Below are 18,239 nucleotides of genomic sequence, written 5' to 3'. Positions count from 1 at the left end.
ATTACTGTTATTCCAGATCTGCTCACACCTGATTATTTTCAGTTGAATTTAGTACTAATATTTACCTGTAACTAGTTATCATTTGTGGATGCTGTTGTTAATTGCAAATTGTAAGTCACTTAAAAAGGTAGCTTTTTTTAAAAAAGCAAACCAACAGGTTACAATTTGCAAAAATCAGTAAATAGCTAATACATAAGGTAATGCCTGCCAGAAGATCCTGTGGCAGTCTTCCAATGCTGAGTAGACGAGTTAATCTGCTTACAGTATATATTTCTTGACTGCCCATCTCCTAGACAGCATAAGGCACACTAAGGAGTTCTTGTTTCCCTGTCAATAACTCTACCCAATTTTACTTTTTTACTGAACAGGCTTGAAAAGATTTCAACAACTAAAAGTAAAATGAGCGTTTACCATATTTGGTAGTCAGTTTATACAATTTTGATGAAAATAGTATTCTGTTAAAGATTTTTTCCCCTTTAAATACCAGATTTTGCTAACTGTTTTCCTAGCAGTATACATCAGACATTTGAGGAGCACCTATTTTCTCCATCCAAACTGACAACCTTCTGGTTTCTGTGAGAAAGATATTCAACCCCAAAGAAAAACAGACACATGAATAAAAGTGCTCTAGTGCGGCCAGGACTCTCACCCATTTCTTGGGAACAATGCCTGGCAACAACGTGTGGGATATTTCAGCAGCTGAAGAAACAAGCTAGCACCAAGTATACATAATGATATGGATGTGGTTTGGGGGGAAAATGGAAAAAAATCATTTCTAATCAGGCTTTGAAATAAGTTATTAAATGCTGTATATAAATAATCAGGTAAGCAAGAGTTACATTAGTAATTTTGATGGCACCACTGAAAATCAACTTAACCAGAGTCAGAGAGAGACAGGAAAGTCCAGTTTCTCCTAGCTGTAAGCAGCCACTAGACTGGATCTCAACATTTAGAAGAAAAGGCAGGTAAGTCCTCAATACTGGAGGATCATGCGTGTGAATTACTAAATTGAGGTATCACTGAAATACTACTTTTCATGCTCAGAGAAAACCTTGAAAGACCTTGTCATGACTGCTTCCAGTCACCAAAACAATCTAAAACCAAGGCTGTATAATGTTATGGCCATTATTTATTTACTGTAGTGTTGCATACCAAGTTATGTTCCTCTCAGCAGAATCTCACAACTTTGGTAACTGGAAGGCATGAGGTTCCTTTGTGCCTCCATCCCACTTCAGATGCATCTGAAAAGAGAAACCCGTATCCAAACTGCAATGGCAATTCCTCCAGTCCTCTCCCAGGCCAATATTCACCAGCAGACACTCAAACATTTCTATGCTTGTTACAGAGCAGACTGTCATCACAAAGGAAATATGCAAGCAGAGGCTACTGGTGAAATTTCCATGAAGGTGGCTCATTCTTCCCATGAGGAAAAAATGGAAGCAAAAAAAGGAAAGAAGGAATTAGAGTAATCTTGAATTACTAAAGAGGGTCACATCACTGGATCAATAAGCACCACTGACAGAGATCAGGGTTGCATTGCAATTCAGCCAATAATAGAGAAGGTAGAAAAGCTGAGAGGAGGATTTTTCTAAAGCAGCAGAGCATGAAACAGGAAGCTCGGTAAGCAATCCAAAGCAGTGTCCTGGTTTACAGATCTCAATGGTAGCAGTAGTACCACTGCTCTTTAAACAATGCATTCAAACTTGCTAGAGAGACTGTGGGTCTACATTTCATAAAACAAGCCTTTATGTCATCAAAGTCATGAAGATGAAAGAAAACTAGTAATTAATCAACTAATTAAACAACTGATTGTAAAAACTGGGGCCACCAATTAGCCATCTGTAGAAACACTTCCTGCTTTTGAGTCAGCAGCACATATCCCTGTTTTCTTTACCTGTTACATGGGAATAAAAAGGGAATACACTTTCCAAGGAAGAAGTGGCAGTGAGTTGAGATAAACTCTGAAGTACAAGTAAAGGAAACAAGTGACTAAATACATGAAGCCAGAAAATAGGGGCAAGCTCACTGTCTTGCCAGTTTCAAACTGAAATTAGTTACAGATGCAGTCACGGTGTCTTGTGTAAACGCTATCGATTGGAAAGCTGACAGTCTTAGGAGCTTCAATGCTAAGACAATCAATTTGGCAACAGTGTCACCTGCCACTTTGCTGAATAGTTGACAATGCAATTATCCAGTGTGGAGGCAAGGAGTTGGCGTGTGTCAAATGCAATTAATCACCTTCTGGGCACTATTCAATAATGCGTTTCACCGCCTGGTGCAAGAGACGACATGCGAAGACAAGTAGCAGCTTCAAGTCATAGAGGAGCCACACTTCTTTTTGGTGAAACAGAAAACAAGAACAAGAACACTATCCCAGCATAACAACTGTATTTTAAAATGTTATTAAACTAGCCTCAATCAATAATTTGGTTGAAAGGCAACTCCAAAGCCCAGGAGAGAGGCTGTGTTCGGGGCAGATGGCTTGGGGGGGAAAATAACTGAATTAGAATCTGCAACCTTCATACTAAAAATAGGAGCATTTGCACACACAATTATCACAAGAATGCTGCAAATGCCAAATGTAGTTAAACACCTCCTGCCAGTTTAGTAACAGATAAAATGTATATTTAAAATGGGTATCTCAACTTTCTAAGCCATTCCTCTACCAGAGTTTTTTTTTTGCTAGAATAACAGAGTTGGAAGGGGTCACAGAGGTCATCTAGCTCAACCTCCTGGTCATATCTTCATTCCTATCTGATTGGATTTGATAACAGATGAATTATGATTATGGAAGTGTCTGTGTATCTGAACCATATCCCAATCTCAATCTTTAGTGCTACCTAGCACAGTGAAGAAAGTTTTGAAGAAGTGGGAAGGGAATATTTATTACCACCCAGGAACAGACCAATCTGAATCCACTCTTCTGTAAATGGTGATATTTTAAAAAAATCTTCCCTAAGTAAAACAAAAATGACTTTCTGTACAGAGCACAATTAAAATATCAGGGGAAAAGGTAAGACAAGACTTTTCCCCCCTCAACTTTCTACAGGCAGGGAACTATTGATGTGGAAAAGCACTTAACTAGTAAGGGCATAAATGGTACATTCTTTTCCTGGCTGTTCACGTTTGCTATGAGAGTAATGTGCAGTTTCTGTCCACATTCTCAGTAAGTCAAGATACTTTAGTGGAATGGTGAATATTTTAGAATGAAGTTCTGCCTTTTATGCTCATCTGCTATTTTAAAAACTAAGTTGTTTACCATAAAGGTATGTTTAATTATTTACACTTAAATTTCTAGACATCACAAAATTATTACATAGGGAACTCTAGCTCAAATCCTTACACGCTGTAAAATGTGCGTTAGCCCTAAACAAATCACTGAATCTTCGTCTAATCTACCTCACAAAGGTTTCATAACAATAAAATGCCACACTTAATTTTAATTAAAAAAACACAAACATTTATCTTTTTTATGGATATATAGAAACTGCAAGCATTAAGTTCAAGACATACATCCGCATGAAGACTGTGCTGTTTATATGAAAGCTATCTCTCTATAAGGCATTTTCCTCAATTTTTGAAGGCAATTTTCTCACTTTTGGAAGATCATGGCTGGAGATTACTTTTGAAATTATGCTTCTTCTTGTACTTGTTAAGAAGCATATAGAAAGAAGGGTAATAAGCGAACAGTGAACGCTAAAAACATTGGTTGAGAAAGGCGACATAAGAAGGCCTCATTATACGTTCTTGAAGAGCTGCACCATTATATTCAATGGAAAACAACTGTTCTCTTCCCACATGATCAGAATAACAGGTCTGCATTGCAGTTTAATATGAAAATTTAAGAGCCTTGATCCTGATCTCATGCCCAGGCTGCTTCCTTATGAGATCCTATCATATAATGCATGAGACAGTAGCCTTTTCAGTTCTATGAAAGGAAAGGAAATTGTCATTGGATTTTGCCTTGGGCAATACTGATATTTTGGAAGATGACATATGGAAAAGCCAACATCCTACAAGAAGTGGTGATCTCACAGAATTTTGGTCATTTTCAAGATTACTTTGGTAGGATACAGGCACAGTGGACATCATAAAGTCCATCACAATGGACATTCTAGTACACACCTCTGAATATAACATTTATATTTATAAACAAATGTATGTTACTTATAACTCTTATATAACAATTGCAAAGATTCAAAAGTTATAGAAGAGCAGAATTCTACTGTTCTTAAACTGTTCCTCGGGTAAGGTAAACTTTAGTCAAATTTATATCTCCATCTCCTGGATTATTTATTCTGCTTGCTGTGCAATTAAGAAATTATCTTGATTTCTTCCAAAATGTGTTTCATTTATTCAAAAGTAACTTGTGCTATATGTTGAGAAATTTACATATTTTATTCATTACTGCTTACCAAAGAAAAACTGCTTCTAAATTCTGTTTCAATTATAATATTAATTATACCAAATATATATATAGGTAAGTATTACAATTCAATTTATTGTCTGTGTAGATACACATTTTCTAGGTGCATGAATTTTCTTATTTTTTGTGGAAAATATACAAAAAAGGTTAAAATACAAATCCACACAATTCAGATCAATGCACCACAAAGTAGTTAAGTAGAAATGATGTAGAACATTGCTGCATGGTATCCGAATCCCAAATAGCTCTTAACACTGAAAGTAAACAAGATTATTCATCCCAAGGTATGTAACTGATTCAACAATATATTATATACTAAGGTAAATATAATATTTAGCTTTGTATATAATTTTAACAAGATAAATACATAAACAATCACACATTAAAATGATTTCTGAGAGGATAAAATTGAACTTGATAGTATTTTTATACTTCTCTCAGATACATGATAAGGAAACTATGAAAACCAAGTACTGTATATGCATATTCATACAATATGAAGACTACAAGAATCTGTAGATTCTTGAAAACTATAAGTATCTGTAGAGGCTGAAAACTACAAGATTTGTTTTAAGTGGCTTTTAGTTGTATTTTACATTTTTGGCTGTAAACTTTAAAAATGCAAATGATTAAAAGCAGGAGAAGCAGACAGTTGTAGACAACAATAAACATTGAACTGACGAACAGTCTCTCACAGAAGAAATCTTCTAACTTGGAGGAAAAGTAGTTAAGGAATTGTGAAGCTATCTTAAGTTACTCTGCTGGCAGTTCTTTCAAGCTCACTTCCTATTGTCAAGTTCGAAGTAGTTCAATTGAGAACTACGAATATCAAAAATTAATTAAAAATTTATTGAAAGGATCTGTACATACTAGAGATTCCTTTTATTTTCTTACTGGTTCCCTGAAATCTCTTTATAGCTTGCAGGAATATCACTAGTCAGCACTCTTTGGTATGACCTTAAATAACAACACAAGCTAATAAAATCCAACTAATAAATTAATAAAATCACAAATTAATAAAATCAGACACAGGCCTCATAGCTTCATGTAGAACAGTCTGCAAAGCTATCTTCCTGGCTTCTGATGTTCCAGAAATGAAACAATGATATCATAATTTATGCCATAAATGTGGGTAAGGAATAGGAACATATTATTCTTTATGCCATTGTCTCAGAAGTATGAGAAAGGACAAATCCATTCTCATATTGGCATGACAAAGTCAGATGTTTACACTGAATGTGTCATGATGCTTTGTTTCCTGGATTACAGGGAGAGAGCTCTACCATTTCTCATAAAATATTTACAGTGCTTCTAGTTTCCATACATATATAAAAGGAAGAATTGCTATAGCTGACGCCACTTACACGGTTTACTTTGCAGCAAGCATACTGTGACATCAGTGCCCACACCAAAAAGCATTTCAATTAGCTGCAAACCACCAGTTGGATGACAGCCATCTGCTGGAAATGCCTGGCATTTATATTTTAATCAGTCTGATTCTCAAACAGTCATAACCAGTGCAGATGAAACCATGAAGTATTTTGCTGCAGTAGAAAATTAGGGTCCTGTGCTGGTCTTCCACTTGGCAAATTAAGAAGAAGCCTGCTGATCAGATTATCAGTCCAATGAGTTCAGCATCCAGGAACCAGGAGATATGTATAAGAAACTAGAAGGAAGGCATAATGGCAACCATTTTCCCACCTCCAGCATCTGGAATTCAGAGATACACTATTTAAAAGGCTCCCTGGTGGCTGGTACTCTTTCCTGCAAAGAAATATGGAACACCAGGAAAGGAAAGGCTTCTTTGTCAGCAGGGACATCAGCACCTTCAAACTAACGTACAATGTTATACTAGGCTGCTTATAAAAGAAAGATCTTCAAATAAGATTTTCCTGTAGAGCTCATCTTAGCTTTCTGTTAATCACTCTTTTAAAAAGCCTTACACATTGTCTTGATGAATATTTCAAAGCAAGTGAAATTGCCAAGAATGTCAAGTGAACAGACAGTTGACCAGTTGTTATCATACTTAAAGATTCAGTATGGGAAAGGCAAAGAAAGACAACTTAACTACATTCTCCAACCCTTTCATATCTGGAGAGGGCAGCAATCTCAGCTCTATCAGACAGCAGGGCTCAGAGTTTAAATGGGACGCTGCTGCTTGCTTGCTTTTCCTGTCTGTCTGTCTCCCTCCCTCTCTCTCTGAAGTTGCCTGGACAGCTTCCTCAAGCTGGCGTTATCACTCCCTCTAACCACTCTTGGCAGGCAATCTAATTCCCCCTGAAAAGGTCACCGCCATTTTAACTGCCTTTCAATCACATTAGGAGTGTTGCTGCTCGTGCCCACAGAGCTATGCCTGCAGCTCTCCTGGCTAAGGTGCAATCGATAAACTGACATACCATTCCCTCCCCCCAGCTGTAGATGGCTCTTCCCCTATGCCATTCAGAAGCACTGCTCCCTCCCTTCCCACTTACTTACTTTGGCTAAAGGAATGACACAAGACACTCTTTGACCAAAACTCTCATAAAAGTAATACTGACATATCCAGAAAGATAACCTCGTAGGCCTTGAATGAAGTAGCCCAATTGAGACAACAGGGGGAGGGCAGGGGGATTAGACATAGAGAGGCAGCCACATTTGGGAACCAACTGGCTCAGGCTCCTTTCAAGCCAGGCTGCCACAAAGAACAAGCCTGCTTCCAGCTCCCCTCCATGCAATCATTACTGTTATCTCTCCTGCCTTTACCCTTTTTCCCTCACAGTTACTGCCATCATGTTTCCTCCATCGATCCTCATGTAAGACACTGTTTTAAGTCTGCTCGCCTTTTGACTGCACTAAGCCATTTAAGAGATGACAGCAACCTCTATCAGCACAAAGCCAATATGATTCTTTTCAGATAAAGCACTTTTGTCATCCTTCTCCCTCCCACTCACTCTTTCAAGTAGCAGACATGTTAAAAAATGCTAAGCTTCTGAAGGGAATTTTTTGAACCTCACTCTGTAATTCTTTAAAAGGATAACCCCACAGTGTAAACACCTAATGAAAATGAACAGCTGTTCTTGAAAACAACTGAGGAATTGTTACAAATAAATGGAAATTAACATAAATTAAGACAGTAAAAATTCAATGCTTCTGGTTCAGGAGTAGAATGCAACGTGGAACTTTAGACATATATAATAGGAGATAACCCTCCACAAAACATAGCAGATATAGAAGCCCAACAGGTGCATTTGTTCCACTGACTGGGGAGTCTACAAAGAACTTTTCAAGCACTAAGTAAATCTGCATCCTTCAGCAAAGATAGTATTTGCTGCTGCAGTGGACCTAACACTCCAAACTGGAACACAAATGAATCTGACCTGCAGGGAGAGCAACAGCTCCCCTTCATACAATCATAGGTTTTTCATACACACACACACACACGTCTCTCTCTCTGTGTGTTTGTGTGTATTGTAAAATTAAAAAAAAAAGATTGTCATTTTTTTAAATCAGAAAAATGTGCCTCATCAGAATTTTAGAAAATATTGAGCTAAACAACGACAGGGAAAAAAGACAGCACTAACCTGCCAAGATTGTGAAAAGAGTAAGATGGTATGGTAAAGGACATTCACAAACTGCATGAGCTGCAACTCACTATTTCACCCTTACAGTCCATCTAGCTGTACCTCTCCCAATATAAAGATTTATACAGATGCATAGTGGATGGGTTTATACATTTTACTGAGCCATGGTTTGTTTTAATAATTTAATAAGCCACATGTTTGGATTTCTCATCTTTCTAAGGGAACCCTAGTCAATGTGATCAGCAAATGACAGTATAAACAAACTACAGATTAACACAAAGTGTAAACTATACTACTAAGAAAGAACTAGCATTCAATCAGGTTTAAATAAGATATTAATGTTCATCTTAACAGTGGGATGTAAATGTAGGTTTTCACTCTTAAAAGGTATCTAACATGGAATACCCAGTTCAAGGGGGATTTGGAAGTATATGTTTTAGCAACAACTTATAATATTTTAAGTACAAAACTCAGTACCATATTGCCTCTTGAATCTGTTAAGATAAGAGCTTGGAAACATCAAAAAGCTGCACAGGACAGTGAAAATACTGTGAAGAATATGCAGGAGGATATGAAGAAACTCAGGAAGTGAATGTTATTTTAAATATATCTTTTTTCTCTTAACATTAAAAGAAAGGGGATTATCAAACTGTTGTTTCCTAGCAAATGGTTGAGCCACTATAGTACTGTAAATTATTTGAAAAAGGATAGAAACAGCATGGAAAATTCTAAAATTCTAAATTATAGTGATACAACTTAAGTTACCTTCCTGGATTTTCTACACTAATTGCAGGGTAGTCTTATCTACCAAAAAATAAAGATCTTGCATTAGCTGGATAGGAAGTCTGAAATAGATGCAGGAAATCCATGAGATGACAGTGACAGAAAGTTCGATGGGAAGATTTACCAATGCTGGTTTATGATGCTGCAGAAAATAACATTAGGGTATCTGATAGAAACAAATCATTAGATCACTGGATAAGAAGACATGAATAGTCCAAAAAAAATGGCTGAATTCTGACCCATCTGCTTTAGCCATAATTTATCCATACAGAAAAGTGCGAAGGAAACTTGAAAAAGGGAACACTATCATAGGTGCCCAGAGGCTGGGGAGGGGAAGGGAGGGGGCAAGTGATGCAAATGCTGTCCCTTACATACAACACTGCAATGCATATACAAAAGTGCAGAGCTTACATCATGGTATCACTACTCATGTTTTATCATTTCGGCATCATCATGGTTAGGAATAGATGCCTATAAGCATCCTTTGTAACTCCAAATAATTGATTCAATTTTGAAACCTATTTGCACCACTGATTTTTCTCTTTGGATATTTCAAATTAAAATGTAGGGTAAGTTATTATACACAACAGGTTGCAAACTTTAACTCTGATAGAGAAGTGTACCAGTTTCCCTGCTAGGAAGGATGCAACATTTTCCACAGAATCACAAGGTTCTCTATAGTTTAGTCAATCCTGACATAGAGCAAAAGGCTGAGTAGGAGAAAGGAGCCAGGTGCACAGTTAAAATTACATTCACCAATAAAACTCACAAAGGTCACATTTTGCCATAACTCATTCACTCCTTTGCAGCCATTTTTCCTGTCACAGGGGAAGAAATAGAAAGAGGAAAAATAAGATGTGTTTGTCTGGAAGCCCTCAGGGCTGGAGTGCTGGAGGTGTATGGCAGGTTGGTGAATTCTCATTTATCAGTCTTAAAAAAGATGGAGTGATAAATGCATAACTGGCCCTTTAATATTTTATGCAGGTGCTAAAGTGACTTAGCTGTCAACTTCCATACATCAACAGCAGCTGATAAACTTGCTTTCGTCACTCTAGATTGGGGCTATTTACAGTTCCATTTTTCACCATTTTTAAAAATGCAGAGTATCGCTGAAACTGACTGGCCTTTGGGAATATCTCTCCAGCTTTGAGCAATGTTATCTCAATATTAAAGTAATATTTATAAAACCAACGATTTTATTCTGTTTTCGTTAAGTGCAGAAAAATAATTTTTATACTAGCAGAAATGCAAGCTTCAATGTACACTGAAAAGTAAACATGGCCTGTTACAGCTTACAAGATTTAACTCAACTAGAATAGGTACATTTTATAATATCAAAAAGCTCCCCTAAAGTAATTGAACTTTAAGAACTAAGAAAGGAAATTTACCTCTGAACCCTCCTTCCAGGAGGGTGGTAGCACGTATTCTTTTCTGCCCACACCATTCATATTCTTCAAAGCGATTACCATTCTCATTCTCAATGTCAACAGGGTCATCCTCCATCATGCATGACCCTTCCCTCTGAGTAAATAAAACATTAAGCATCATTTTAGTATCTTGGAAAATAAATAACATTCATCCTAGTAGGGATTATTATTCCAAGGTAAATTATAGAGGAAAAACTGAGTGATGGAGAAATTTGCAAGGTCAAGCTACTTAAGAGCAATGGCAAAATGTTATGGAGATGCCAAAGAAACAATTACTCACATTAAACATTAAATTTAGAGTGTTGGTTTAACATTATGAGAGTTCAAAAAAAAAAAAAAAAAGAACCTATGGAGATTCAAGACTAGAATACTTAAAGAATACCTAGGATTACCTAAAGCCACCCAATGAATTTATTGCCAAATTGGAATTTGAATTGAGAACTTTCTGACCAACATCCTATCTGCTGAAGCAATCTATAATGGTGTATCTTAGGAAGGAAGAAAAAGAAAAATGTCTTTTACACTACAGAAAGAACTTGTCTAAAATTTATAAATAAGTGAAACACAATGACTAATACAAATAATCTTTTGTTTAACTGAATAAATCAGAACTGACTGGATTTGCATAGCATGCTAAGTTCAGAGATATGGACCCACAAACGCTAGCATCAAACACTGCATTAACCAACCAACCCTTCCCACATCAATCTAATTTAGGTGTTATGTACTGTATGAACAAATCCAATAAAAATGAGAAAGCAGGAAAAGGAGAAAAGTTTCTGCTGGGTTAGAATTGATCATTCTGGATCAAGTTTTAGGATTATTTTTATTACTGGGAATGCCTTCTCATATATAACTACTGTGTGCATGAACTGCTATCACACTTATTTATGTGTGTGGCTGCTTCAATGTTACATATACTGAATAGTAAGGAAAACAGCCAAGTACTGATTTTGAAGACATAATTTAATTCAACATTAGGCAAAAATAGCCCCAATAGCAATGTGACCAAGTGTACAAACACCAGGCAATCGTCAGCTATTTGGGTGCTATATCCATCATGATCAGAATGACAGGCTATACTCCACAAGGAAATTACTGAGCACCCTAACAAATCCTACAAATGTTATAGGAAAACTAAATCTCCTCTAGTGAGAGGAGATGGGCGGCGACAAATTTGATAAATAAATAAATAAATCTAAAGTACAATAAACTCAATAAACCTAGAATATTGCTTGTCTAGGTAAGTGTGGTAACTTTTTGTTAAAAGAAAAGATTAAATAAATTGAAGCACTTAGGTGCCAACATGTATAATCTTGAGGGTGAGAAAGAACTGGCTTCATTTCTCCTCTCCAATACATGTTTATTTCTCAATTTTACTGCAATAATGTTAAACTACCATTGTGTAGTATAATCAGGCTCCAGGAAAAGTAGAAAAAGCCTCCTATAACTCAGGAGTAGGTAATTGCTGAAGTGATCAAAGCTACAGGCCACGACTTGCCTCCTATGCTTCTGGAGGGCCATAGAAGGATGCCCAAGAACATAGTGACATTACCAGAAAGATCATATCCTAATTTTGGAGGGCCTTTCTGTTTGCATGTTTAAGGTGTTTTATGGATGAGAATTTCCATGATTAAATTCTCCCCAAATCCCTCCAAAAAAGAAAGGCTGTTGCAAAAATCCAGCTATTTTCTCACTGCATTTCAATGGCTCAATCTCAGTATCAGTGGGGAAGGTGCTGACTGCCACTGCTACTGTAATAGCAACTGAGGCTACAATTCATTCTCATTTGAAAGGTGAGGAAGACTGGCTGTAACATAACAAGACTGCCAAAATGATAAGCAAGAAATCAAGTAGATCTGCAAAGGAACATTCAAGCCCAAGGTCTTCAATTGGCAACTGTGATTTCTATCCAGATATCAGGCATAGCAGAGTGCAGAAAGAAAGAAAGGAGAGGCAGCAAGGGATCCCTTAGCATTTCTACCTTTGCAAGGCATTGTTCGACATGCCCATTCCTCTCCTCCTCGGATCCTGAGAGAGGCTGGCTGCAGAGGGGACATACCTGTCCTTCGTCTTGCTTCCTCCTTTTCATTTTTCCAATCCGAGCTGTGCAAGGAAAGCAGAGATAGAAGAAACATACAACAGGTTAAATTTGTAAGATTTTCCAACAAACGATTAGCCCCTTTTCCATCAGTGTCAAAAGTATCCATACCTATTACTTGGAAGGGACAACTTAATATATACGTAGTTAGGAAGGCAGTAGCACACATGTCTGTATTTTATCTTGAGCAGTCTAAACTTAATCCTCTTCATCTTGCCATCTTCATGGCACACTCAAGCACAAATCAAATTCCTTGTCCTCAAGAAAGCATGCTTAGCTCTATTACTCTTATAACACTTGACCTTTCTAGAAAAAGCCTAGTGCCATTTTTGAGTTGCTTCAAAGCAGGATATCAACTGAAGCAAACAGCACCTGGATCCACCCCAGAACAAGTCATCAGTACTAACCATTATGCCTTCAAGGTTCCCAACTAGATTTATTTTAGAATACCCTCTTATGGAACATTTTGCAAACTATTATACAAGAAGGTCCTGCTTTTACTGCCCCCACCCCCCAAAGCACCAAGATCAAGCATGAAATTGGTAGCAAAATGGCCAAATGCCAAGGGTGCATGATTAATACAAAATTAAGTATGCAAATAGGAGTAGCAGGCAAAGATCTCTCATTTTCATCTGTAAGTCAACGTAGACTACCTTGAGCTGAGTTCAACTCCTGGTGAATGCACTGAGAATGCACTGAGAATGCACTGAGACTACAAACCCCTTGCTATTGTCATGAGGAAGGATGGCGAGCAGGGGGCTCCCATCCAGACTGTCAAGCGCATGCGTAGCACTGAGGAACTGTTCAGCCATTCAAAGAGACACAGATCGGGACCGCCTTAACCCTTGGGGGTTATATGTCTGGGTTTTTCCCACGCTTCTTCAGTTTGTTAGGATTCTTGTTAAGTACTAGTAATAAATATTAGAGACCAGTTCATTGTCTCAGTGTGTTTCCTGGTTGTTAGGACAGCTATTCTCAGCATGATTTCTGCCTGTCTGGAGGTGGGTGGGTAGAGACACGGAATAATAGGGCGAATGGCAGCAAATTAGGTTTCAGGTTAAAGTTGAAGTAGACATAAATTAACCCAGTGTTTCTCAACCAGGGTTCCATGGAACTCTAGGATTCCATGAGAGGTCACTAGGGGTTCCCTGGGAGATCATGATTTACTTAAAAAATTATTTCAAATTCAGGCAACTTCACATTGAAGAGGTAAGTTTCATTCTTTATTTTTAGTTGAAGAACACTGTTAATGCATATATACAGGCCTACATATGAAATGAATATAATTTTGTAACTTCTGGCCTATATCTGAGCCTGAATGTGCAGGGGTTCCCCAAGGCCTGAAAAATATTTCAAGGGTTCCTCCAGGGTCAAAAGGTTGAGAAAGGCTGAATTAAACCCTCTTTCGAAGCAATTTTTATATATCCTACGAAGTTATACAAGCATTTCTACTTAAAGAGAATTTGAAATATGAAGAAAAATGCTAATAGTTTAAATAAACATTTAAAATAGGCTGTAAGAGTTTGGAAGAAGACTTCACTCAGTATATTTTCAAACCCATCCATTTCTTGTATTTGGTTCAGTCCTAAAATCCTACTTTGCTCTTATCAAATTGAGAATAAATGCCAACAAAGAATATGCACTTTTTATTCCTATCACAGAACTTCAAAATGTTCTGAATGTTTGAAGACTACTTTTTTTCCTAGGCTGGAGACAACTGCCAGACAAGACAACTTACTTTGTACCCAACTACTTGATATTGGCCATCACTAAATGCACACAAAGTATTAAGAATATGTATACCAGAGAAACACTGATCAGTAAGGTACAGAGGTTCAGGCAAATTTTGACACCATGAACTGGTTATGTGTTGCTACAGTGGATATAAAAAGTCTACACACCCCTGTTAAAATGCCAGGTTTTTGAGATTTAAAAAAAATCACATCAAGATAAATCACTTCAGAATTTTTTCCACCTTTAATGTAACATACGAGCTGTACAATTCAATTGAAAAACGAAGTAAAATCTTTTAGGGTGAAAAAATAAAAATAAAAAAAATAGAATAATGTGGTTGCTTAAGTGTTCACACCCTTAAACTAATACATTGTTGAAGCACCTTTTCATTTTATGACAGCATTCAGTCTTTTGGGTAGGAGTCTATCAGCATGGCACATCTTGCCTTGCGAATCTTTGCCCACTCTTCCTTGCAGAAGCGCTCCAAATCTGTCAGATTGTGAGGAAATCTCCTGCGCACAGCCCTCTTCAGGTCACCCCACAGATTTTCAATTGGATTCAGGTCCGGGCTCTGGCTGGGCCATTCCAAAACTTTGATCTTCTTCTGGTGAAGCCATTCTTTTGTTGATTTGGAGGTATGCTTTGGGTCATTGTCCTGCTTAAAGGTGAAATTCCTCTTCATCTTCAGCATTTTAGCAGAGGCCTGAAGGTTTTGTGCCAAAATTGACTGATACTTGGAACTGTTCATCATTCCCTCCAACTTGACTGAAGCCCCAGTTCCAGCTGAAGAAAAGCATCCCCAAAGCATAATGCTGCCACCACCAGGCTTCACTGCGGGTATGGTGTACTTTTGGTGATGCACAGTGTTGTTTTTGCGCCAAACACACTTTTTGGAATTATGGCCAAAAAGTTCAAAGAAAAACATCCAAGCCTGGCTACATTTTGCAAAAACCTACATCAAGTCTGACAAAAGCATGTGGGAAAATGTGTTATGGTCTGAAGAGACCAAGGTTGAACTTGAGAATCGAAATACAAAATATGAATAGGAATGACTGGTAGATGTAAGTTGCTACTAATAATTCAAGAAGGTAAATGCAGGAAAAACAAAGTTCATTTGTTTAATTACATGGTCACATTCAACTGACATAAAATAATCAGTCATGGAAACATTTGAAGGGAATTGCCCTCTCAGTCTGTTTGCCTGAACTTCTTCCAATCATCACGTTTTTCTCTTTTCAAGTAATATAACCATTCCCAACAAATTCACAGGCACCTACTTTTCAGCAAATAGTGCAAGGGGAAACAGGTCCCATTAGCTCTGGATTGTTACTCTAGAGTAACACAAATGGCACTTGCTATTTTTATCTTCTCAGATTTAGTGTTAGGAAATTTATATAAAACAAAAATCATATGCAGCAATAAACCCTGCTGTAATTGAATCAGAGAGAATGGGACAAGAAACAACAGCAGAAGGCGGCCAGGCCAGGAAGAACACATGTAACATGTACTAAGTCAAAGGTGTGGAAATTAGGGACTTCTCCAGTATAGATAGGTCATACCTAATAGTTTCTCTCATGTTTTCAGGAACAGAAAAGTAGAAAACAACTCCATGCACAAGATCCTAAATGTAGTTACACCTTAAAAAGACCACCCTTTTCTTGGAAGGGAAGTAGAAGCCCTCATATAGGAAGCTGCACATAAAGCTCCTTCTCTGTTGAAGCCAGCAACTGTTATTCACCCAAGAAAAGATGGTTGTAAACATGCACTAAAGGATACTGTCCTTATCTGAAGTCACTTAGAAAATCTACAATGACTTATCCTTGAAGACCTCAATCACTCAACTAGTTCATTTGTAATCAGACTTCCTTCCATGTTATGCTTTCAATACTTTTTGTGTTTTTTTTAAACTATCCTCAATCATGAGAACATTGATGTTTCTTATTTTTCTCAAGGACTATCTGGGGTAACATCTCTGACTGCCAATGGCAACTTTTTAAATTAAGTCTTTTATTGCAAAGCCTGTGATGATAACTGAGGGAGAAATTGTAAAGTAGTTTGTAAAATACCAATCTTAATAAGCTGAATTCTAAATATATTTGCAAAGCTTCTACATTTCTGTCATTACAATAAACCTAATTGGAGCCAATATCATGTTGGTGGATTGTTATGTTTATCATATATATGCCTATCATACACACACACACATATATTAGCATGATATACAGGCAATACAAAGGGTTTGATTTTTCCTAGGTTGAGGAACGTTTGACATCATTCAGAAAATAAGACCATATTGTTATTATGTACTCTCAGTGGTGGAGACAGCTTTAAAAGATATGTAACAGCTATTGCAAACAAAAAATGCTCTTGTCCTCAAAATTACAGTGGCAGAAGCCAAACAGTAAATACAGCAAAAGGAAGGTAACAAAAAATTAGCAATAGCTTGATGGTGGAACTCAGGAATGAGAACAAGGAATTGAAGCTATTTGAAAAACCACAGTGAGTAGAATTTCCAATAGCTGCTATAAAGCTCAGCTATCACTTCTAATCAGCATAGGAAAGATGGAGTAACCCCAGAGGAAGGGGGGCAACTGCTGAGCTGTCCCAAAGGAGAACAGCTCAAAAGAACACACAAGTGAGACCACAGTATTGTTAATTAGTGCTGATAGATGAAATCATTTCTAATTAGCTCACTAATCCTTCTCCCCTGTACTCTTGTCACAGGAGCAAAGAGAGGGGCCTGGTTGATTTTTTCCTAATGTTTAAGCCAAAGATTTTTAAAAATAGGCCTGAATGAAACAACAGGAAAACTAACATTCAGTTAAGATTCCAAGAGTTAGCTAGGTTAGTTTTTACAGTCTCTCTCCCCACCCCCCAGTCTTGCATCACCTTAAACACTAGTATTATAAGCTTTTGCAATTATAAGCTTTTGCTCATGTAATAATATAGCTGGGATTAAATTCTGTAAGGGACTTTGCTCTATCAACGAAGTGGACATGAACGTTTGATAATTTTAAATGTCTTGTGGCACCTTAAAACTATCAGATTTATTTTGCTTAAACAACCAGGGGTATAGGGAAATCATTCATTTTCATTAGTATTACAATAAAAATTCTGCCACTGGAATGATTTCATGAACCAGGGTGTTGACATCCACTTTTTTTAAAACCTAATAATAATTCCTTCTTTGATTGGACTAATAATGGATCCAAATTGCTACAAAAAGTTATTTCAAATACATTTATGTCACTGCTCCCTTTTCTACACATTAGCACACAACTGTGACAGCTTTTGTTTTGTTGATCCAAACTGACAGAATTCAGGCTTAGTCTTAATCTAGGTTGTCTCATATACATATTTGGGTTTATCTGCCTGCTTTTTGGAGAGTCTCAGAATGCCTCCGTGCTGAAGCAGTTACACATGAATGTCTCTGTAGGAAAAGGTTGGATTCTCATGATTTTTGCTATGGGTCAGACTCTGCTGCTTCTCATATGTTTTGCAAGCCCTTATTTTGTATGTATTACACAGCTTTTATATTGCTGGAAACCCTGGAACCATGCCTATCTATGTCTTGGTTATCATTTACAGACTGAAACCTGAGTTTACATTCCACATTCTACCTAAGTTGAGTACTCTATTCAACAGAAAAACCCAGTATGTTTTCTTTCTAGTCTACTAATCTACCTATTAGTTATTAGTTTCTACCTCAATTTTGCTTGTTTATCAGTCGTTACTTGCTCAGATCCTAGCCCTTCTTCTGCATATCCCAGATAGGCCTAGCATGCTATTGTCCATGCGGTCATGAAGAGTTGGACACAACGTAACAAACGAACAACAAGAATTGTATCAATTCACCCTTGGAAGCAAACTGACACAATTATCATCTTCAGGATTAATGTGTACATCATTATTTATTTATTTAAATAACTTATATAATGATCCTAGCTGACACATAACAACTGGTAAAAATAGGAATAAAAACAAAACCACCCTTCCAAAACAGGAATCACACCAGTCAGCCTCTTGACTCAACCCCCATTCTAGCCCAAAGCTTGGAAGAGCCAGGTCTTCACAGACTTCTGGAAGGCTAAAAGGGTAGGGATCCCTTGAATTTCAGGTGGGAGGCTATTTCAAAGGACCACAGCAGCCACAGAGAAGGCATGCCTCTATGCAGTTAACTTTCTGGTATTACATGTCTATTAATTATA

General features: G+C 37.3%; 1 protein-coding gene across 4 annotated transcripts in view; it reads right to left on the bottom strand.

Moving 5' to 3' along the window:
- Positions 1–18,239, bottom strand: part of RNF220 (ring finger protein 220) — a 373,167-nt gene that overhangs the window by 72,609 nt on the left and 282,319 nt on the right. For 3 of the 4 annotated variants that reach the window (XM_063297793.1, XM_063297796.1, XM_063297797.1), the window contains 2 exons: positions 12,181–12,302; positions 10,158–10,290 (listed from right to left, as the gene is read on the bottom strand). In XM_063297793.1, coding sequence (XP_063153863.1) covers positions 10,158–10,290; positions 12,181–12,302 — 255 coding nt within the window. The remainder of the gene's footprint in view (positions 1–10,157; positions 10,291–12,180; positions 12,303–18,239) is intronic. The other variant, XM_063297794.1, reaches the window with a different exon arrangement.

This window comes from Candoia aspera, chromosome 3 (assembly GCF_035149785.1).
Source record: "Candoia aspera isolate rCanAsp1 chromosome 3, rCanAsp1.hap2, whole genome shotgun sequence".
Classification (NCBI taxonomy): domain Eukaryota; kingdom Metazoa; phylum Chordata; class Lepidosauria; order Squamata; family Boidae; genus Candoia; species Candoia aspera.
This window is presented reverse-complemented; position numbering and strand designations above follow the sequence as displayed.